This window comes from Falco naumanni, chromosome 14 (assembly GCF_017639655.2).
Source record: "Falco naumanni isolate bFalNau1 chromosome 14, bFalNau1.pat, whole genome shotgun sequence".
Taxonomy (NCBI): Eukaryota; Metazoa; Chordata; class Aves; order Falconiformes; family Falconidae; genus Falco; species Falco naumanni.
In genome coordinates this window covers 625237-647900 of record NC_054067.1, presented here as the reverse complement: position 1 = coordinate 647900, position 22664 = coordinate 625237, and the positions used below count along the sequence as shown (strand labels likewise).

General features: G+C 61.3%; 1 protein-coding gene across 8 annotated transcripts; it reads left to right on the top strand.

Moving 5' to 3' along the window:
- The first annotated feature begins 816 nt into the window (after window positions 1–816).
- Window positions 817–22497, top strand: LOC121097554 (diacylglycerol kinase delta-like). 8 transcript variants are annotated; one of them, XM_040614661.1, is made up of 30 exons: window positions 817–899; window positions 1110–1354; window positions 10719–10829; window positions 10947–11027; window positions 11254–11358; window positions 11575–11710; window positions 11903–12009; window positions 12453–12578; window positions 12723–12825; window positions 14810–14972; window positions 15056–15164; window positions 15351–15490; window positions 15631–15712; window positions 16208–16299; window positions 16546–16645; window positions 16941–17181; window positions 17486–17584; window positions 17686–17785; window positions 18207–18380; window positions 18947–19043; window positions 19126–19233; window positions 19412–19525; window positions 19727–19861; window positions 19954–20120; window positions 20230–20347; window positions 20436–20522; window positions 20634–20750; window positions 20841–20946; window positions 21473–21603; window positions 22052–22497. In XM_040614661.1, exons 2-30 carry the CDS (start codon window positions 1157–1159, stop codon window positions 22124–22126), a joined length of 3522 nt encoding a protein of 1173 aa, XP_040470595.1. In that variant the 5' UTR covers window positions 817–899; window positions 1110–1156; the 3' UTR covers window positions 22127–22497. The 8 variants fall into 8 exon arrangements, with proteins under 8 accessions (XP_040470595.1, XP_040470597.1, XP_040470596.1 ...); XM_040614663.1 differs by lacking the exon at window positions 21473–21603 and having other exon boundaries at window positions 821–899; XM_040614662.1 differs by lacking the exons at window positions 21473–21603; window positions 22052–22497 and adding an exon at window positions 21149–21458 and having other exon boundaries at window positions 821–899.
- Window positions 22498–22664: the final 167 nt, after the last annotated feature.

Sequence of the window (22664 nt, the reverse complement as noted above, 5' to 3'; positions counted from 1 at the left end):
GGGCGGCGGGCGGGGGCCGGAGAAAGAACGACCTTGCACAAGCAGCAGCGGCGGCTCGGGGTGTGCAAGGTGTGTGCGCGGGGGGTGGGGGCAGCCGCTCCGCCTCCCCCTCCCGGGCGTGCTGCGGGATGCTCGGCGGAGACCCGGCAGCCCCGAGCTTGGTGGGGTGTGTGTGTGCGAGGCCCGCAGCGAGGGGGGGGCTGCGCCCAGGAAGGGGGGGGGGGGGGGCGGCAGCGCTGCGGTGCCCTCGCTTCCCCCCCCCCCCTCCGAAACGCTTGTTGCTGCGCGGGGATACGGCACCACGTTTGCCGGCAGCCGCGGCGGGGGGCGGCGGAGCTGGCCCGCGGGAGCTGCGTGGGGCCGGGCACGGCGCCGCGGCCACCCCGGGCCCGGGCCCGGCAGCCCTGCAGCCGGCCAGGTTCGTTCGCCCAGGTAGGTGCCCTCCAAGCCCGCCTGCAGCCCCCGGGCGGGCGGGGATGCCGTGGGGAGATAGCTTCCCCCGCATGCGGGGACTCCCGCACCGCACCGCCCCCCCCTCCCACCCCAGCCCCTTACCCAGCCCAGCCCACCCGCAGCCACCTGCTTCGGACTGGCGACCCTCGCGCGGGGCCGGGAGATGCTCCCAACCCTTTCCGGCTGCCGGAGCAAGGCGGGCGGCGGGAGGCAACTGCTGCTTTTCATGGAGACCCCCCTTCTCCCCTTCTCCCCTTCTCCCCTTCTCCACCCCCCCACCCCCGCCGCCCCCGCCGGCCACGAAGGGCAGCCCACCGCCCTGGGGACGGGCACCAGAGGAGGAGCTGGCGCAGGCTGGAGCAGGGGAGGTGTACTCCAACGTCGGGCACAGGGTGGCTGCAGTCTCCCACGGCGGAGCAAGGGACGGTGTTGGGATGCCAGGCAGGGTGAGGAAGAGTTGGAACACCGAAAAAAGGCGAGGAAGGAAAACTTTGCCTGCAAGCAAGCCACCCTGAGAGGCATTCCTGGACGAGGAAGCGCCATGTCCCCTGATTTCCAGGATTGCACCTCCCAGCTGGCTGAGCCGTAGAGTGTGAGGGGCTGTGCAGCCCCTTTCAGGGATCTTCCTCCACTCCTGTGTGTCCTTGTCCTCCCAGGGCTCTCACAGGAGGTGGCAGAGACCTGAGCCAAGCCAGGTGGGAAGATGGCCGAGAAGCTGGTGCCTGGGGACCTGTTCCTGAGGAAGATCCGGGAATCAGTGTCATCCTTGGACTCGGACAAGCTGGCACCCATCTCACCTGAGGCGGGTGGTGAGGAGTCGTCCGACAGTGAGGGCGAGCAGGAGGACAGTTCCCACAAGCTCATCCGGAAGGTGTCCACCTCAGGGCAGATGAGGAGCAAGGTCAGGGGTGCGGGGGGCTGGGGCGAGGGGCTGGCTGGCATGCAGGGTCCCTGCTGACAATGGGGGTGCGGGGATGGGGGTTGCCCACTCTGGGGTGTACATCAGTGCCAGGCACTTGATGTTTGCAGATCCAACCTAGCCAGGCCTGGGGCAGTGCCAGGAGGGATCTGGCCCCCTGTGGAAGGGCACATGGAAAAGGTGCAGACCCCATGGTGGCAGGGTTAACATTGGTCCCATGGGGCAGTGGAGCATGGATTTTACCCCACTGTTTTGAGTACAGTTTCTCTCATGGGTGCCATGACCATGGACACACACACACACACCCTAGCCTTCATCCCATGTTGGTATCCCCTGGGTTCCCCCCACCTGCCCCTGGAGAAAGGGGGCTCTTTCGGGAAGGCTCTGCCTCATGGATGCTCTGGGGGTGAGATTTAGTTATTGTGGGGCCATGGGCTCCTGGAATACCACACCCTCCTGCAGGCATTGTGCATGCCAGGCCTTGTGGGTGGTAAAATGGAGCCAGCAGCTCTCCTGGTGCCCCAGATTAATTCAGCAGTGCCAGCTCCCCTGTGATCCCCATTCCTGCAGCCTTCTCTAGATCCAGCCACCTGTAGTGGTTTGCTGGGTAGATGGGGACACCTCTGAAGTCAGATGTGACACTCTTTTGCCTCCCAGCTGTTGGCATGAGGGCAGCTTGTGTGTGCGTGTGCAGCTTGCTCAGGGGAAGCTATTTTGGTAGGACCTACAAAAATACGGTGTGTGGGGTGCCTTCTGACCAAACAGAGTGGGTGGCCATAGGTGTCCTAGGTGGGGATGGTGAAATGGCCAGGCACCTCCTACCTAAAAGTGCAGGGGAGAAGTAGCCTGGGCTGAATGGCCAGGTGGGAAGGGTTTGTTCGAGGGGAGGAGGTTTGGGGATGGCGTTCTGGGGAGAGGGGATGTGGGCACGACTCATGGAGGGAGCAGAGGTGGATGCTGTGGGTGACATGCTAGGTGAGTGGTCCCCTTGCATCCACCTCTTGGCTCCAGGAAGGAGGCAGTGGTGTGAGTCAAGGCAGTGCCTGCAGTGCCAGCAGGCACACGAGGGTTGCCGTGCTGCTGCTGCCATGCTGAGAGGGGTACCCTTGCCCTGGGCTGTGCCAGAAATCCAGCTCCCATCCCCGCTTCGTTGTGCCAAGCTTGGCACACTGGCATCAGAGGGGCAAAGGGCATTTGCCCCCAGGGTGCGGAAGTTGCACGCTCCCAACCCAGCACCATGGGGTTGTCCGGCTTGGTAGGAGACATTTCCAGGGCGGGCGGTGCTGAAGGAGGCTTTTGGCGAGTCTCTCTTACTGCTCAAGGAATGTGCCTCAGTTTCCCCTTCTTTGGAGCAGAGTGTCTCCTCTGCCTGCTCTGACCTGGCTGCCAGGTAGGTGCCATGGGCTGTGCCAGAGTGCAGGGTGCTGTGCGGTGTACATGGTGGGAAGCCCCACTGGTGGGCAGGGTCCTGGGGATGCTGGGTGTTGTGTGCGAGCCCTTGGGACCGTCCTGGGGTTTACCAAGTGGCGTTTGCTGTGCCATAGGGTTTTGCCATTCTGTGGAGCACGGGGAATGTCACAGGGAGTCATCAATGCCAGGAAGCTCAAGAGAAAAGGGCAGATGGCCAGGCCTGTGCCGGTGTCCTGCAGCAGCAGCACGGGGACATGAGTGTGCTGTGAGCCCCCAGCCCAGGCATCAAAGTGCCTCTGTTGCCATCAGCAGGTCTGGCCTCGCCAGCTGACAGGCTGCGCATGAGGAAAGGCTGAGCTGCCAGCTCCCTGCCTGCCACGTCCGTTGCCTGCATCCTGCCTGGAGTTGGCAATTAGCCATGCAGGAGGTGATGCCATGCAGTGTGCCGGGGGAGGCAGGCATTGTGATGGATGGGCAGGCGGAAAGGACGCAGTTGGGTTAATGGTCCGTGGAGCTGGGAGAGAGGAGGAGAGAGGGGTGAGAGCTGGGCAGGGCTGGAGCTGGAGGGGGCTGAGTGCAAGCTGTGTGTGCACACCCCCCCCTCCCCAATTTAGGTGTTTTCAGTGTTGGGGTTCAGGGGTTTCCCTGAGGAACCCTTTGCCTTGGTCTGGATGGACAGGACCATGCCTGGCTCCTCACCAAATGGGCTCCTTCCTTCCCTATGGAGATGAGGATTTTGGGAAGCAATTGCTACTGCCACCCAGGTCAGTCTGTCCCTGTCTCATAGTTGTGCCATGGCACACACGCTGCCCATCATAGTTGTGCCATGGCCACGCTGCAGCCGGAGGGGTAGGCAGCACATGTGTTGCAGCAGGCAAATTTCCAAGCTTCTTCAACATCCCTGTGCACCTGTGTGGGGTTGGGATGGTGGGGGAGGCATTGTCAGCACCCCTGAGACTGGAGCAGGTACCTAATTAGCACACAATTAATGAGGGAGGGAGAGTTTAGTACCAGGGCTGCAGTTCCTAAGAGATAACTGGATTAGCAGTGGGGGGTGGGAGGGGCAGGCTGGCCTATTTTTTGGCCATCGGTGGTGGCTGGGGTGCTGGATGGGATCTATAGGAGCCTGCCATGTTGCAGGGCTGGGAAGAGTCGGGACTCCCACTCCACTGCCCACCCACACTGACCAGGGGGACCCTGGTCCCTGGTGATGCGAGCAAGCAGCTTCCCCCACTCCTGTGTGTTGTCCAGCCCCATGGGGACAGGAACAGGTGAGGATCATTTTGGGATCTGCTGAATCCATCCTGACTGCTGGTCCCTATTCCCAGCACCACCCTCCTCCCAAAATGCCTGTTCCCCCATCCTTCCTCAGACGTCCCCATCAATCATGCCTCCCCACTCCACACCCCCAGCCTGGCTTTCTCCAGACTGTAATTGCCGGGGTGCCCCATGGGGTGCTTTGTGCCAACCCCATGGGGTGCTTTGTGCCAGCTTCGGTGTGGAGGCGGTGAGGCCATTGTGCTCAGTGACAATGACAGCAGCCAGGCACAGGTGACCCTGCTGGGCTGAATGGCCCCAGGATGGATGGGGTCTTGCTGCCACCCCCTCCTCCTCCTCCTCACTGCGGCTGGGAGCTGCCGGTTGCCTGTGCCAGGTTTTGGGAGTACAAGGGCAGAGCGGGAGGGGGATGCTGAGCTGCACCCCAGCACTGTTCCCGTTAGGGCTGAGCATGGAGGGAAGGGGTGATGGGGAAGGAGGTGGGCACTGGCGCTGAGGTACACCAAGACATTTCAGGTGCTGGCAAGTGTGTGCGTGGGGGTGGGGGACACATCCTGCCCATGTGGGCTCAGCTCCCGGGGGCGCTGCCCCGGGACGGGCTCTCCTGGCAGCTGAGTGGAGGCAGGGAGTGATCCGCCAGCCCTGCTTAGTTTGGCTCTGGCTGCAAAGACCTGCAGTGAGCAACTGGTCCTGGGGTGCTTGTAACAGAGCTGGGGGGCTGCAGGCCCCAAGGTGGGGTGCGTGCCAGGTATAGGAGCATTGCCTACAGGTTGAGCACAGCGTGCATGGCTGTGATGGGCAGGGGCATGGCTTGTCTGCCATTTAGAAAGGGGCATTGTGTACCCGAATTCCTGATGCTGGGGGACCCAACAAGCATCTTCCTGGGGGCTGGGGGAGGTCGGTGGGATTATTGCTACCCTGAGGAACAAGTGCTTCTGGTCCTTGCTGGAGGCACTGGGCACCCTGCAGGCTCTGGGTGCCCTGGGGGTGGGGCGAGCAGTGTCTGTGGATATAGGCGTGCTGGCACAGCCGCAGGGGCCCTGGTGGAGTGGTGCTGCAGAGCCAGGCTGTGGGGGGTGCTGCCTGCCGAGGGCTGGATCCGGGCTAAAAGACAAGGAAAGCAAGGTAGGGCTCCTGGGGCCAGGCCTGGAAACCTCCATCCTGCAGTGGAGGGGTGGGGGGTGTCATGCGCCTCCCAAACAGTGCACCCTCCTGGCTTGACACTGGTGAGGGGCTGGAGCGTCTCAGATGGGGAGGGGCTGGGAGAACTGGGATTCTTCAGCCTGGAGCAGAGGCTAGAGCCAGAGGGGCCTCAGCAATGTGGATAAATATTTGAATGGGAGGGTGCAGCAAAGAGGGAACGGGGCTCTTTTCAGTGGTGTCCACCCATGGGACAGCAGGCACAGATGAAAAAATTGGAAATTGCAACTGAACACAGGAAAGCACTTCTGCTGTGAGATTGGGCAGATGCTGGCACGGGCTGCCCAGAGCAGCTGTGTGGTCTCCGTCCATGGAGATATTCAGAACCCACAGGCTGAGTATCTCCATGATCCTGGGCAGCTCCAGCTGACCCCTCGCCAAGCTCCATCCCCGGAGCTCCCTGCCAGCTGGCACCCCAGCTGTGCCCCACATTGCTCCCAGCCTGGTGGCACATGGCCTGCCAGGGGCTAGCAAGGGGACTAGCTGGTCACTGGGTCACCCCCGGCAGTGGAATTGTACCGCAGGGCACAGTCATGCTGCCTGGTACCTTCCCTGCTGAGGAGGCTGCAGCAGGGCAGGGGAGGTTGGGCTTGCTTTCGTTAATCAGGGCTTGCTGAGCTGGTGCCTGGGGTGTAAAGATAACCCCAGTGTTGTCAGCCGGATGTTTGTGAGGTTTCTCAGATGCACTGCCCTCTCCCTGCTCGCCTTTTCCATTATGCAAGCACCACTCTCACCGTCAGTGGCTGGGCAGGGTGGGAGAGCTGTGTCAGTGCCCACTGCTAGCTGGGCATGAGGGGCAGGGGGGACTGGCACGGGACGGGTTGGTGTGGGATGCCTGTTGGCAGGATGTTTGGGGATTGATGTGGTTGTAGCTAGGGAAGCACGAGCTCATTTCTAAAAAACAGCTGAAGGTCATGACTGCTAAAGAATGAGGTATAGAGGGGATCGCCCTTCTGGGGGTTCCTTCCCTCATTCGTTCCTCTCCTCCCTGTTAATCCTCTGATCCCTTTTGATGGCGCATCGTGGCACCATTGTAATGGCATGTCAGGACCAGTGCTGGAATCTCCTTTCAAGGATCCCCCCAGCACTGGGAAGGGAGATTTGGGGTCCTGCAGTAGCAGAAGGCTACATTCTCAGGGAGCACAGTTGCAGTTGAGCCTGTGGGGCTGTGATACGCTGCAGGCACTGAGTCCCTCAGCTACCCAGTTCCGGAAGAGCTCTGCTGTGTCGCAAAGCCTGATAACGTTTCCAACCGACTCCAGCCCACAGGGTGCCCAGCAGATGCTGGCGGCCCTGCAGCTGGGCTCTTTCACGCTGCCGGCTCTCCCCTGCTGTCCTGGCACCCACCAGCTCGGGGTGGGGGATGAGCTCTGACCTGACTGGACCATGGCACATGCCCAGTGGGCTGCTGCGTTTGGAGGAGGGCAGCTGCACGAGATGATGCTGGTGCAATGCAGGTCAGTGTACTGGTGGGTGTTTGGTCCCCTCTCTTCCTCCCCTGATGAGACATTGTGTTGCCATGGGGCCAAGCAGATCCCATGGCTGCCACCCACTCAAGCTGGGTGGCAGCTAGTGCGGTGCTCACCAGCCTATGTGCCAGCATTCCTGAGTAACAGCCTTCCTGGCTCTTCTCTGGCAGCTCCTTCGCTGTCCCAGCTGATTCCAGCAGGAAGGCTCTTCCGCTTCAGCTGTGGTCAAACCTGGCTGCGCTACGGGTTCTTCCTGGGGATGGTGGTGGCAGAGCTGGGAGAGCAGGGTGGGGGTTCAAAGCAGCATCCTGGGGTTCTGCCTTAGGGCTGAGGGAAGAGCTGACCTTTTGGGGTGCACCCTGGCCTGGAAGAAGGCCTGCTGGGGTGTGGTACCGGAGGGAGGCGAGCTGCCCTGGGCTGCACTTTAAGCCCCCTTGCTTGTGTCAAGCAATCAAGGCATGATGGCGCCTGGGGACCAGCCCAGTCCTGATGGGGCACATGGCCAGTGGCCAGCCATCCTCCCAGGGCTGTTTTGAGCCGTGTCCCCTCCAAGGCCCTGGCGCTGGCTTGCATTCCACCAGCTGTGGCTGAGCCGGAGGTGGCAGCTTCTCCACAGACCCTGGGTGGTTTTGTTCTTGGCTTCACCTCCCCACCCTACGTCTCTGGGACCCTGACAGTGCTGGGCACATCCCAGGTGGTGCTGAGCTCCCTGGGTTGGAGAGAGCACGGGGGGTCCCTGAGATGGGGCCAGGGAGGGCTGAGGAAGAGCCCTTGCAGAGGGGAGCTGGCCTCAGACTGTGGCCAGGCAGGTGGCGCATCGCTCTGGGCATCAGCATTCCACGTTGCCATCTCTGTTGCTGGGATGGAGTCAGTGCTGGCTTGGCTCCCTGCAATGCTGGATGGGGCTCACCAGCCAGAAGAGCTGTGGATGGGGTGAGTGGATGGGCCAGGGCTCAGTTCGGGGTGCAGGTGGCGCGCTGCCCATGGGACTGTGCAGTGGCCAGCACAGAGTTCCCACTCTAGTGGCTGGGGGCTATCAGTGTCCCCAGAAGTTTTCCGGGAGGAAGGGGCAGCACCTACTTTTTGCTGTGGGTGCATGGCTCCTGCTCCTGGGGGCTATAGGGTACCTAACCCACTGCTGGCTCCTCTGCAGACCAAACCAGAGCTCCAGGGTCACCACAGCAGGGGCGATGCCACCCTGGCACATTCCACTTGCTGCTCACCCTGGGTGCTGGCCTTTGCCTTCCCCACCCCTTTCCTGATTGTGAAGGGGAAACAGCAGGCTCACTCAGTGCTGCAGTGTGGCTTCCCACCATATGGCTGGGTCTGCTGGTGGCCTCAGCTGCTGGTGACCTCGGCTGCCAGGTGCCTCCCAGGTCTCCTCTTGTCCCTAGTGCCAAAAGCAGGGGTCCAAAACTGCTGAGCCACTTGGGGAGATGCTCCCAGCACATGACAGCACTGGGTGCTCCTGGCAGAGACCCATGAGCAAAAGATCAGGTTTGTGGGGGTGGCTCACCCCAGCAAGACACTGAAACAACACTGTGTCACCCCAGGTAGGGTGACTCGTGCCTGCCCAGGCAGCGTGGCATGGCCAGGCTCCATGGCGTGTTTTGGAGAGGAGACATGCCTCAGTTTCGCCAGGGAGGGAGCTGGCTGGCTGGCCCCATGCTGGCAACACTGGTACTGTGCCCCATCATGTCAGCGCTGGGGGTGATGGAGCCTGGACAGGCAGCTGCAAACGTAAGGGGTTGTGTGGCAAGATACTGTGCATGGCAGGGCAGAGGTCTTGGGCTTTGCTGCCATGCCCGGGGTGCGCCAGACATGTTTTGGGAAACACCCAAGGGTAGGCATAGGGAGAGGTGCCCACCAAGCTTCTCTGCACTAGCTTTGCCACCCCATGCTGGGATGCTGGTGATTAGTTAGTCTGCACTAGGGGGAAACTTAGGCATGCCCCCCCCCCCCCCCCCCCAGCCCCAGCAATATCCACAGCACTGCAGGTGTTGTAAAACTCTAATGGGTGTTGTGGTGGAGGTGGTGGAGGCTCTGCCTTAACCTGGGGCTGGGGCAGTGGTGGCAGCTGTGTCGCTTTCCCTGGAACAGCTGGACTGACATCCTGGGGCTGGGCAATGCCTTGTTGCCTGTGGCTGCCAGAAGAAATTGCTGCAGTGGTGCAGCTGGGGGCATTTCTGTTCTGGTCCCCTTGCAGGAGGGGATGCTGTTCCCCTGGGCAGCCTTCCTGTCTGCATCCTGCCACCTGCATGGCCCTGGAACCGGGTAGAACTGAGTGCCCATGCCTTGCTGCAGCCACCTGCTGTGACAGCACCAAGCCACTGTCACAGACCTGTCTCTTCTTCCTTCTTCTTGTGATGTTCTCCTGCTCCTCACCACCATGGGCTCCCCTACAGCACTCCTTGCCATTACATGCTGCCTGTCCTTTGCAGCAAAAGCAATGATTGCAGCAAACCCAGAGCCTGTGGCTGCATCTGCTGCATGCAAACATGTACGGTGGAATTGGCACTTGTGGCTGGATCCCACCTGGCCATGGCAGGACCCTGCCCTGTCTCCTCCTCATGTTGGGCAGGGACTGGCTAGGGTGCATGGCTTGTATGTGCATTTGTGGGTGGCAGCTGGACCCCCCCTGACAAGCCTAGCTTCCCTTGCTGGCTGTGTTGCAGCCTGGGCTCAGGGCACCTCTGGATTCACCATCTCCTCTGTGTGCTCTCACAGCCAAGAGGCTGGGGAGGGGACGCAGTGGGTCCTTGGGTGCTGGCACTGGGGACACCAGAGATGTTTGAACCTGCACCGACACTCACAGTCAGTATGGGGACCATCCATCCACAGTCAAACCCTGCAAGTCCCAGGGGGCCAAAGCGTTGACAGGGAGCGATAAAGGGGTAAAACATCCCTTTCTGAACTTGGGGCTGCAAGCTGAAAGACAGCTGGGGACATCCCAGTGTGTGCCCCCGGTGGGCTCGGGGAGGGGTCAGGTATATGGGGGAATTGAGACTTGGGGAGCATCCCAGTTGGTGTTTTGGCTGCTTTGTAATCTTGGGGGCTCCTGCTACTCCTGGTGCTCTGACCATTTTGTTTGGAGTGGTGGGGCAGTGGGTTAATGCCGAGGCCAGGGGCTGGTGTGTTTGCAGGCTGGTGGGTGCCTAGGTGCCCTCTTGCAGCACGTGCGCTGGGCATGGGAGCACGGACCCCGGGGCTGCAGTTGTCTCGCGATGCCCTCAGTGCCCAGTGCTAATTTGCTATTAAATGTGCCTTGTTGTCATGTGCTGGGATCTGATACAACCTCTGTTGCAGCTAATTGCAGAGGAGCAGCTGAATGGGGCTGCCGGCAGTGTTTAAAGAAGATACAATCAAAGATTAGGCAGTGCCAGAGCATCTCTGCCACCCCACTTGGCACAGGCTCATAGCCACATTGCAAACACTAATTAATTGAGCCTTGTAAACACCGCTGTGAGGAGGGTAAATATTGGCAGGTGCTGAGGATCAGGGAGAGCAGAGGACTGGCAGCCAGGCTGCAGGGATGTGCTGCGCTGCAAGGGGATGCTCTGCCTGTCATGGGCTGTCCTCAGACCCAGATTGTGCCCTCTGCATCCCGGCCAACTGCTCCCCAGACCAGAAAAGCAGCTGGGGCCACAGTGTCTGGGTAATGCCACCTCCAGGACACAGTCCTGGTGGCTCTGGAGCATTGGTGTCCTCTCCAAGGGAGCTCTCTTAGCCTCAGCTCGGCCCTTGGCTTCCAGGGAGCTGCAGCACTTCAAGCAGCTGCACCCAGCAGCGTCCTCCTGAATCACATAAAGTGCCAGTGCCCAGGGTGTGGTGGATGATGGACATCATCTACTCTGCTACATCCAGCACAGTGTGAACCCCAGAATGTCCCATCTGTGCTCTGGGCACTGCTTAGCTCCTGGGGACCTAGGGGCTGGCATCACGGGGGGTCCTGGGGGCTGCGGGAGCTCACAACCCTGTGGTCTCTGCAGAAGAGCGTGAAGGAGGGGCTGTTGCTGAAGCAGACGAGCTCCTTCCAAAGGTGGAAGAGGCGATACTTCAAGCTGCGGGGCAGAACGCTCTATTATGCCAAGGATGCCAAGGTGGGCTGGGGTGGGGAGGCTTCTAGCATGCTCAGCCAGGGGGGCTCGAGCCTGCAAGCCCGGGGAGGAGCCTGAAATCCCTGTGTGGTGACTGGGGCTCTGGTTTCTTCCCTGCAGTCCCTGATCTTTGATGAGGTGGACCTGTCTGATGCCAGCGTGGCTGAGACCAGCACCAAGAACATCAACAACAGTTTCACGGTGAGGGAGATGCAGGGCTTACTGCTGTGCCCCCAACCTTGGCACCTTGTGTGGAGGCACTGCAGACCCCCCCCCTCCCCACGGATCCATGGGACACCTGCAGCCTGGCCTCGTGCTGCTGGGGGTGGCCCTGGTGGCAGTGCACTGGGTTTGCTGGGGACTGCTCTCCCAGGGGCTGGCTGCAGCATGGCCTCGCAAGGGGACACGGGGCTGGTGGCTGTTGCAGGTGATCACACCGTTCCGGAAGCTCATCCTGTGCGCAGAGAACCGGAAGGAGATGGAGGACTGGATTGGTGCCCTGAAATCTGTCCAGAAGTGGGAGATCCACGAGGTGACATGGGCTGGGGGCTGCTTGTCTGCAATTGGGTACTGCTCAGGAGCCGAGGGTGCCTTGGGCTGCTGGACAGGAGCTGCTGCCCTTGGCACAGCCGCGTGGGGAGGGCAGGAGCTGGGAGTGGGGCTGGGTAGACTGAAAGGTCTGGGAGGGAGGGAGAGAGTGCCAGCTGCGGGTCCCAGGGGACTGATGGGGCAGGGCTGTGCCTCCCAGCAGGCCACGCAGTTCAACATGGAGCACTTCTCGGGCATGCACAACTGGTACGCCTGCTCCCATGCCCGCCCCACTTTCTGCAACGTGTGCCGCGAAGCCCTCCCAGGGGTCACCTCTCATGGCCTCTCCTGCGAAGGTCAGCACTGGGGTCCTGCTGGGCAGTGGGCTGGGGCCAGGACCAGGGCAGGGAACTCTCTCCAAGGCTGACCTGGAGTGTGTGGGGTGATGCCCACCGGCTGCTGTCACCAGCTGCGGAGGGGTTGGGGAGTAGGGCTGCACATCCCATGGGGACCATCCCTGCTCTTCACTTGCTCCCTCCCCCATGCAGTCTGCAAGTTCAAGGCACACAAGCGCTGTGCTGTCAGAGCCAACAACAACTGCAAGTGGACAACCCTGGCCTCCATTGGCACTGAAATCATCGAGGATGAGGATGGGGTAAGTGAGGGAGTTCCTGTGGGTGACCCTGGTGGGGCAGAGCCACCAGCAGAGCTGGCCTTGCTGTGCTCACATCGGGAGCAGGGGAGACCCTGGCACCTAGCTGTCCTCTGCACTCTGTGGCTTCTGGGCTTGGCTCCGCAGCGACGTGCCCTGGGGACATCCCCTGCACCACCCAGCATCGGGATCCCTTATTGCTCTCCAAGTCCGGCCACACCCAGACGTTTTCTGGGGACACCCCTGCCCTGCCCCACGTGCTGGCAGGCAGGCAGGGACAAGAGGGTATGGGAGGGGTCCCAGGGCTGCCTTGCCCCGATGTGGGGCATCATCCCCTGTCCACCTCTTCCATGGTGCCTGGGGAAGGGGGTGGCCCGCGTCACTGTCTCTCAAGTGTGCAGGGGCAGCAGGGGTGGTGTGCCGTAGGCGACTGCCCCTCTTTGCAGGTGGCCATGCCCCACCAGTGGCTGGAGGGGAACCTACCCGTCAGTGCGCGCTGTGCCGTCTGTGACCGGACCTGCGGAAGTGTCCGGAGGCTGCAGGACTGGCGGTGTCTCTGGTGCAAGGCCATCGTAAGAACGTGTCTGTCCCTGTCATCCCCCCACATGGCACAGACAATGCTGCCCCTCCTGGGTGCATCGCTGGGGAAACTGAGGCTGGGGGCTTTGGTGCTGCATCCCCGAGCTTTGCTTATGCATGTGTCCCTGTGTCCCCAGGTTCACAGTGCCTGCAAGGAGCTCTTTGGCAAGAGGTGCCCCCTGGGCCAGTACAAAGTGTCCATCATCCCGCCAACTGCCTTGAACAGCATCGATTCGGATGGTGAGTCATGGAGAGGACAGGGCTGAACTGCGGGTGGGCGGGACAGGCTGTTTGTGGACAGGGCTCTGAGCTCCTCTGCAGGCTTTGACTTGTGGCACTGTGTGTGCTTTTCTGTGGGGTACCAGAAACACCACCATCAGTAGGCTCCAGAGTCAACACCCCTCCCTGCCACAGGCTTGGCTGAAGGCTGCTTGTTGCCTTGTGCTCTGCCCCAGGGTTGCAGTGGTGCCATGCTTTGGGGTGGCACTTCTTCCCCACATGTGGCTTCAGTTGCTCCTGCCAGGCTGCCCCTTGTGGTGGCCCTGGTCATGGTCCCTCTGTGCTAGGGTCGGCAGTGCCATCCCCGAGCCCCTGACATGGGGTGCCTCCCGTTGCAATGGTTCAGCACCTTGCAGGGAAGGATGAGGCCCTTGTCTGGGTTATTGCTCAGTGTCTGAAACTCAGCTGGTTTTTGGTAGTGCAAAGCACAGCTTCCCCCCTGATGTGGGTGGCTGCAGGATGCTGGGGGGAGAAGCAACGCGTGGCCTGAGGGGACACCACCCCCACCCCCCACCTCCCCTCCTTGCTACCATCTCTCTCGCCCTCTCCGGAGGTGCCCAGATGGCCTGTGCTGAACAAAATATGTTCTTCTCCTCCGGATATTTCTTTTCTCTTTAATGATTTTCACCACTCGGCTCAGTCAGTGGCTCATCTGCTTCATGTTACTCATCAGGATGCTGTCAGGGTAACCATCACGCAGCTTCTCCTCTGGCTTCAGAGCTGTGGCTGCTTGCGGCTGGCTTCCCCCATAGCGGCTCTGCCCTGTCCCTCTTGCGGCAGCCCTGTCAACTGGTGTCAGCACGGCTGTGGGGCTGGTAGCTGTGACTGACGCCAAGCCCGACTGTGCTCTGCTACTGTGGGAAGCAGCCTGGCAAGGCCTCAGCCCTGCTCCTCTTGTGGTGCTGTCCCCTCCCTGGCATATGGGTGCTGTTGGCAGTGGGCTCTTCCGCACACCCACGCTCTGACTCAGTGGCTCCCAGTGTTTTGCGTTGCCGCTCCGCTCAGCCGGGTGGGGAGTGGGGATGGAGTGATGCCTGCGCTGGGTGGCGGCAGGCTGCGGGGATGCTGCTCCTCATGCAGCGGAGGCACTGGGGCTCCTGCTTGCACTCCGCAGGGCTCTGGGCCCAATGGCTGTGGGGCTGATGCTTTCCCTGCCGCAGCGTTGCTGATCTGCCAAGGGAAGGAGCCAGCAGCGGGCACCGGCCTAGGCCCATGGCCCATGATGGCCAAGATGTGCTTGAGGCGGGTGCAGGCTGTGGGCCAGCTATTGATTCTCCTCTGCCTCGGGGACATTTCATTCCTCATCTCATTTCTTTAAAAGCATGGTGCTGCCTGCCAAGCCTCCCAAGGCTGCTTCTTCATTTGCACCCACCCCACCAGAGCTCTGGTATGAGCAGGTGGTGGAGCTGAGGGTGACAGTACAACACCTCAGGGCTGCAACTGGTCCCTGTGGTCATGCTGGCTGCCAGTGCCACCCCTGGGGAGCACCCCTAGGTGGGAGCTTGCCCTGTTCCAATCTGTTTTTTCTGGGTCAGTCCTGGCTGGGCTATTGGCACAGTGAGGAACTGATCCTCTGTGTGCCCACCACCAGTGTCCCTTTTGGAGTGGGAGGCCAGGGACATGAGTCAGCTCAATGACACACTCTGTGCCTGCACGGACAATGATGGAGCAGGAACCTAGTTTGGATCTGCCCTAGTGCTAGCCTTGCCCACCCCTATCCCACCGCACTATATTCCCATACCCGTTGCCATCTCTTACTCTTCCTCCCACCCCTCACCATCCCTGGGAACCCTGATCGCTGTTCCTCCTGCCTGGCCCCAGCACCCTGTGGGCTGGGCACAGCACAGCGTGTCCGCATGGCCTCGGCTCTCCTAAGATGTCTCTGTCAGTGGCCTTGTGGGGTGGGACCCAGGGCTAGGGGCTCACATGCTTGTGCTCGCTGCAGGTTTCTGGAAGGCCACCTGCCCCTCGACCTGCTCCAGCCCTCTCCTGGCCTTCATCAACTCCAAGAGTGGGGACAACCAGGGCGTCAAGTTTCTGCGCAAGTTCAAGCAGTTCCTCAACCCGGCCCAAGTCTTCGACCTCATGAATGGGGGTCCACACCTGGGGTAAGCACTGGCCTGGGGGCCCTGGGGTGGCCCCAATGGGTGCCCAGCGCAGCCCTCAGCCCCTCCCTGCTCTCCCCCCCCAGGCTGCGCCTCTTCCAGAAGTTCTCCACCTTCCGGATCCTGGTGTGTGGGGGAGATGGCAGTGTGGGCTGGGTGCTCTCTGAGATTGACGCCCTTGGCCTCCACAAGCAAGTGAGCAAGAATGCCTGGTGTTGCTGGTGCAGGCTGGCACCATCCCATGCTGGCACCCGCTGTGGCTGGGAGCCCCACATCTGTGTGTCCCTGTGTGCTGCAAGTGATGGGCACAGTGGGGCTGGGGGTATCATGGGTGCCCTTGGGAGCTGCTTTGAGCCCCCCAACCCTGTCTGTATCCTGCAGTGCCAGCTGGGTGTCCTGCCCCTGGGGACTGGCAATGACCTGGCACGGGTGCTGGGCTGGGGCAGCCTGTGTGATGATGAAACTCAGCTGCTGCAGATCCTGGAGAAGCTGGAAAGAGCCACTACCAAAATGCTGGACCGGTGAGCATGGCGTGGGGCATGCCTCTCCGCTTCCCCTTGTCCTCAGCACCTCTCGGGCAGCCTGTCCTTGTCCCTTGCCCATGTGTCCCTGTGCCGGGGTGCCAGGAGGTGGCAGGCAGCCTGTGGGCTCTGCTTGGCAGGTGGAGTGTGCTGACCTATGAGGCCCCCAAGCAGACCCCCCTGGCCCTGAAGGAGGAGGAGAACGGGGACTCCAACATCCAGGTGGGCACCATTGGGGATCGGGGGCTTAAGATGGGGGAGCACAGGCTAGGGGGCAGGTTCCCGTTCACCCCATCAGCTGGCTGGGAGCACACAGAGTGGGATTGCACAGGGAAAGGACAGGCTGGAGGTCCCTGGGGACTGGGGCTGAGAGGGGGCTGGCAGCCAGCTGCATGTGATGAAATGAGTCTGGCAGGTCTCAGCCTGGCATGTGCACTTGGAACAGGCAGCAGGGTGAGGCAGAGCTGGCCTGCTACAAGCAGGCTATTTTGGACTCTTCTGTGTGCTCCCCCTCAACCTCTTGTCTCAGTTTCCCTCCTGCTGTGGCTGAGCATCCCCTCTGCCTGGCAATGTGGGCATGGCTGCCCTCGGGGCTCAGGGAGTGGGCCAAGGGGGGCTGTTCACCCCTGCTCCAGGGCTGACTGGGCAAGACTCCATCCTGGAGCGGGGTATCTGGCAGGGTGTCATGGCTCCAGATGTCACCCCCTGTGCCCCCAGGCCCAGATCTCCCACTACGCTGACTCCGTTGCATTCCACCTGGCCAAGATCCTGGAGTCGGACAAGCACTCGGTGGTGATCTCCTCTGCAAAGTAAGGGAGGGGGCAGTGATGGGGTCCAGGAGCCCCCCGTGCCAGGCTGGGGGCATGTTTTCAGGGATGCTGAGCCCTGCCCGGGCCAGGCTGTCCCCTGTCTGGCCACCAGTGGCTGCTGTCTGTGCTGGCACACAGTGAATAGTGCTGCCCCTCTGGAGCCGCAGCAGTCCCCTTCCAGCTGGCATCTGTGCCCAGCTCACCATGCTGTGCCCCCCTCCACCCACCTGTTGCTTCCTTCGGCAGGTTCCTCTGTGGCACCGTCAACGACTTCGTGGCCGAAGTTGGCCGGGCTTACAAGAGGGCAACGGAGAACAAGCAGGAGGCAGAACTGATGGCACGGAAGGTGGGTTGTTGGGGAGCTGGAGGTCTGGGGTGTGCTAGATGGCACAGACACAGCGGAGGGGCTGGCAGGGTCTGCTTCAGTGGCCTGTGCCCTTGCTGTACATGCATCAGGGTGCCCAGGCAAGCATGAGGAGCCAGGCACTCGGGGTCCCCAGCCAAGCACGGAGTGTCCAGGCAAAGATGGGATGCCCTCGTGCTTGGGATGCCCAGGTGCTACGGGTGCCCAGGGAAGCACCCAGCACTGGTGGGGAGCAGTGGTTTGTGCCAGCGTGCTGAGTGTGGTGGGTGTCCTGCAGTGTGCCATGCTGAACGAGAAGCTGGACTCACTGGTGCGGGAACTGAATGAGGAGGCTCAGGCCATTGTGGTCCCAGAGGGAATGGTGCAGACCACCCCTGCCAACACCAAGGACCAGGAGAAAGGTGGCAGCTTCAACCCCAGCCCCATGCCTCGCATCTTCAAATCGAAGGAACAGCTCATGCTGCGGGCAAACAGCCTGAAGAAAGCCCTACGGCAAATCATTGAGCAGGCGGAGAAAGGTGAGGGGGTGGTGGGGGCTGGCAGCTCGCACGGCACTGCAGCAGCCTGGCACGGGCTGCGCAGCCACCGCAGTTTGGTGCCGGACCCGTGCCTTGGTTTCCCCATCTGGATCCTTGGGGTAGCAGCAGTGCTGTGCAGTCCAAGGGCATCAGCCCTCTCTGATGCTTGGCACAGCTGGGGGAGGCCCCCAGAGTAGGGCAGAGGTGCCGCCCTGGGCCCTGCCTAGCATGAGCCCACCGGGCTGACACAGGGACGGAGCACAGGGCCATGCTCAGACTCTCTTATGCCCCTCTTTGCATCCAGCTGTGGATGAGCAGAACAAGCAGACCCAAGCCTACCGGGGCAGCGTGGGCCCCAGCAAGGACAGCTCGGAGGAGCTCAACAAGGAGGAGGAGAAGCTCAGTAAGATGCCAATGGGGCATGTGGGGTTTTGGGAGGGCATGGGGGTGAGCTACAGCTCAGAGTAAGAGCCAGTTCAGCAGCTGCCTCTCCCCACCGGCCAGGCTCTCAGCAGGAGGTGATGACCTCCGTGTCTTCCTCCATCATCCTAGACCAGCCGGACACCTTCAGCAGTTTGCAGTTCCCTGAAGACTCCAGCGCCCTGTGAGTCTGGGTTCCTGCTCACCCCAGGGACCCTGGCTCACCTTTGCTGCCCATCATGGAGTGGGAGAAGGGCTAGGACCATGCTGCCTCTTGGACACAGCTGCTGGGGCATCCTCTGCTCACCAGTGTGGCAGCCCTGGTGCCCAGGCCTGCCTGCCTGGCAGTGCCTGTACTGGAGAAGCCAGCATGTGCCCAGTGCAGGATCCCTTGCTGCCACCCCCTTGGCCAGCATGGTGCTCATGGTGGGAGCTTGGGACATCCACCTGCCCAGTGTAGGCAGGTCCTGGGTGCGCCACGGGTGTACCACCACAGGGACTGAGAGGGCCCAGCTGTCCCTGCTGGCTTAGGTCAGGCTTCCCAGTGCCAACCCCTCCAGGAGCTCACACTACAGCTCTAATGGGTTTTATACCCTGTCCCCCAGTGTCAGTCCAGTGATTGCCTGTGGGCAGCAGCCTACCAACCCACCTGCCCTGTCTGCTGCTTTCAGCCACTTCTCGGAGAAATGCGTCATGAATAACTACTTTGGCATTGGCCTGGATGCGAAAATCTCTCTGGAGTTCAACAACAAACGGGATGAGCACCCCAAGAAGTGCAGGTTAGCTGAAATCCCCCCCGATTCCCCCAAGAAAAACGTGTACATCTCCCTCCACCACAGCGCTCTGGTGCCTGCAATACGAGGGACCATCAGGATGCTGAGAGCCGTGGGTTTGGCTCGGGGCTGCCATGCCTGGCTGGGGTTCCCTTCCTGTGGCAGGTTTTCCACCTGCCCCCAGTGCCACGGTGCTGGGGTGAGCATCCCTGGGTGGGCAGCAGACTGCAACCACCCTCTGGAAAGGGGAGGAAGGCTGCTGCGAAGTTGTAGCTGCTGATGCCTCCCGGGTGTGTGAACAGGCACAGGAGGACTTGGTGGGGTTTACCCACTCTGCACCCAGCTAGAGGAGACACTGCCGTGCTGGTGTGGAAGGCTGTGCGTCTGGGTGCCATGTGCTACAGCCTGCATCTCATGGGAGGCAGCAGGCAGCCCCCCTGTTCTGGGAGTGTGGAAACCGAGACAGATGCAGGGCAAGCAGAGCAGGCTCGGTGCCTCGGGGAAGGTGCAGAGCCTGCGGCAGGCAGGGGAGAGCCCACAACCCCTTTCACCTGTCCTGCTTTGCCCTGCAGCAGCCGCACCAAAAACATGATGTGGTATGGGGTGCTGGGTACGAAGGAGCTCCTGCAGCGCACCTATAAGAACCTGGAACAGCGAGTGCAGCTGGAGGTAGGGGGCCAGGGGGAACAGGGAATGGGGGGGGGGGGGGAGCAGCGCAGTGGCGCCCCCCAGGCTTAGTCTTCTCTTGCAGTGTGACGGGGTGCCCATCTCACTGCCCAGCCTGCAAGGCATCGCTGTCCTCAACATCCCCAGCTATGCTGGGGGCATCAACTTCTGGGGAGGCACCAAGGAGGACAATGTAAGCACCAGAGCATTGGGGTGGGGAGGGGGGCACAACGACTTCCCAAAGTCCCAGTGAATCTGGAAGCCCTCAGGCAGGGGCCTGGGGTGTCCCTGCCTTGGGCGCACACAGGGGAAAAAGCTGGGTCCCAAAACAAGCCCAGTTTCAGGGTCTCACTTGTACTGGTCCTCTACAGAACTTCGGAGCTCCATCCTTTGATGACAAGAAGCTGGAGGTGGTGGCTGTCTTTGGCAGCATCCAGATGGCTGTGTCACGGGTCATCAATCTCCAGCACCATCGCATTGCACAGGTAGGGGCAAGGGACTCTGCGGGACCCCATGAGGTGCTAGAAAGCTTTTGCTGCACTAGCAGAACCTGGAGCGATGCGTCTCAGCTTCACTCCTAGCTGGCACTGACACGGTGCTGGGAGGCTTTTCAGCCCCAGCAGAGTGGCTGAAGCCAGTGGTGCAGTGCCAGCTGTGATGCCAACACTAGGCTGGCTGCCCCACAGTGCCGAGTGGTGAAGATCACCATCCGGGGGGACGAGGGTGTCCCTGTGCAGGTGGATGGAGAAGCCTGGATCCAGCCACCTGGCATCATCAAGATCCAACACAAGAACCGAGCCCAGATGCTCACAAGGGACCGGGTGAGCTCGGGGTTGCACAGGCTGTGCGGTGGGGCCATGCCAGGGCATGGGGAGGTGTGACAGGCTGAGGGGGCCACCTCTGTCCTTCACAGGCATTTGAAAGCACCCTCAAGTCCTGGGAGGACAAGCAGAAGGGGGAGAGCTACCGAGCAGCTTCCCGGCCGCGGCTCAGCTCCCAGCAGTCCATGGAGTACCTGACCGAGGAGGAGAGCAGCCTCTTGCAGCAGGTCTTGCAGGTTGCCGAGACCCTCATTGCCAGGTCAGGTTGCAGGATGGGGAGGTGGTGGGCATGGTGTGGAGGGAGCTTCACTGTGGCCACCCAGTTACAGGGGTCTCCTAGTCCCAGCTCCAGCTGCTCTCACCGACAGGATCCACGAGGCAGCCAAGGCTCATAAAGCCATGGAGCAGGAGCTAGCGCATGCTGTCAACACCAGCTCCCTAGCGCTAAGTGAAGCCCTCTCCAACAAAGCCACAGGCACCTCAGAGGTGAGCTGGGGCTGGGGGTGCAAGGCAGCCTTCACCCAACTGCCCCAGGGTCCTGCCACTCAAGGCATCACCCCTCCATGCCCCCCAGTTTCTCAGCAGGAATGCAGCTGTGGAGGTGGTGCTGAGCATCAAGGAGCTGTATGCTGAGACCAGGGCGTTCCTGGAAGGGAAGGTGGTGAGTAGGGGGCTCAGGGTGCTCTCCAGCCTCCCAACAGAGGTGTCCATGCCCTTGGCCAGCTCCTTTTGGGGTGGCAGCAAGGCTGGGGATGGTCCCTGTCCCCCACAGCTGGACTCGCCCCAGGAGGAGGAGGCACTGCACAGCCCCCTGAGCATGCTGGGCCAGGAGCTGCAGAGGCTGCTGGACATCCACTGGCTGGGGCCCATTGCTCACCCTGCTGAGGAGGTGGGTGCACAGGGACTGGGGCGAGGGCCATAGTTTACTGGGTGGACCCCAGCGAGGCTGTAGCACGCTGCTCAGCCTGGCTTCTTGCAGGAAAGCACTGGTAGCACCAACAAGGGAAGCTTCAAGCTTCGCCTCAACATCCCCAAGCCCAGGAAGGACAAGGTGCAAAAGCAGAAGACCAACAGTGCACTCCCAGGTAAAGCAGGTGGCACACTGGGGAGGGGGCAGGCACAGCCCACACTGGAAGGGACCCCCACATGCTGACCTATCCATTGGCCTCACGTACTGGGCATGCTGTGGAGGGACAGGGGAACAGAGTATGTCCTGGCTGCCTGGGGATGTCACCTTTGTCACCAACAGCCCCTTAGAGCTTAATCTTTCTGCTAACGGACATGCAGAGCCCCCTCCCCCTGTAACTCCACCACCACTGCAAGGGGGACAAGGGGGCTATGGTACAGCTCAGCCCTTCAGGTAAGTCCCTGCCCCAGGGCTGGGTGGCTTGTTGGGGGGTAGAAGCTTGGATGCTCCATAAGTACACTAAGGAGAGGAGAAACCTCTCCAGCCTGAGCCTGTGGTGTCCTCTGGCCCTGCCAGAGCTGGGGGTGGGAGCAGGGATGCTGGCCGCAGCCTGCCACCACCACTGCCCTCAGCTGCCTGCTCTGCTGCATCCAGCTGCCTCTATGGGGGCCCAGTCCACCTCTGTGGTTTTTCCTCCCTGCTAGCGGACAAGTGGGGCTCCGAGGAGGTGGCAGCTTGGCTGGAAGCACTTGGTTTAGGGGAGTACAGAGACATTTTTGTCCGTCATGACATCCAGGGCTCTGAGCTGATACTGCTGGAGAGGAGAGACCTGAAGGTACAACTCCCTGCTTGTGCCCACTGAGGGACCCCCAGCCCTGGGGAGGACAGTGTCCTCCATCCCTCCTCTCCCCATCCCTCATGCAAAGAGGGGAAGGCAGGTGCTGACCCTATCCCCATCCCTGCAGGGATGCCCTGCACCACTTGCTTGGCTTGCACACAGTGGCTGGAAGCAGGGGAGGGGGTTGGTCCTAGCCCTCCAGCTTGCACTATTAACATCTGCCCAAAGTGGGATCAGCAACACCATGTCCCCTCCTGCACCCAGGCAGGGGGACATGCTTGCAAGAGGACAGAGGGCTCCTAGCAAGGACCATGTTCTGAAAGGGAGAGTGAGCATGGGGAGCTGGGCTTTGCATCCTCATCCTCCACCCTGCGCCTTTACTGCCAGCGGGAACCAAGGGCTGGCCTCCTACAAGCATGTCAGCTCCCTTCTCTCCTTCCTGCAGGACCTGGGGATCACCAAAGTGGGCCACATGAAGAGAATCCTCCAGGCCATTAAGGAGCTCAGCAACCCACCCTAGGCCAGTGGCAGGGCAGCAGCCTAGCCCAGGTGCTGCCCCCCTAAGGACTGGGGTTGGGCAGGGTGGCTCCAGGTCCCCGCCATGCCCCATGTGTGTGGAGCCCACCTGCTTGCCTCGCTTTGTCTGTTCATCCCCTGGTATCCCTGGAGCCGCTGCTTCTCCCCAAGCCCATGGGGCTGGAAACACTAAAGTGGAGGTCTAGCCCTGCAGGCAATGCGGCGTGACCCCCTAGTCCAGCCCATGGCAGGGTCACTACAGTCGCCTGGGCTGCCATATGTGTGCCCAAGCTGGGGCCAAAGCAAAGATCCCCCTTCCCCACGTGGGTATTTAAGCTGTGTAAATATTTGGAGAAAAGATACTCATTGCTGCTGTTTGTGCAGTGTCATTACTTGGGGGAAGGTGAGGGGTGTGGGGAGGGTGATGGGGACATGACCCCTTCTGGCTTTCACCCCTCAGCTTCCAGCTCTCACCCCTTCCTGCTCCCCACCATGTAACACCCCCTACTTGCTCTCTCCCCCAACACAGCAAGGGGAACCTC

Coding starts and splice junctions, on each gene's coding strand:
- LOC121097554 (XM_040614660.1), top strand. CDS start 1,157: ATGGCCGAGAAGCTGGTGCCTGGGGACCTGTTCCTGAGGAAGATCCGG. Junction 10,830..10,946: donor ATTATGCCAAGGATGCCAAG/GTGGGCTGGGGT, acceptor TCTTCCCTGCAG/TCCCTGATCTTTGATGAGGT. Junction 19,526..19,726: donor AGCACCATCGCATTGCACAG/GTAGGGGCAAGG, acceptor GCTGCCCCACAG/TGCCGAGTGGTGAAGATCAC.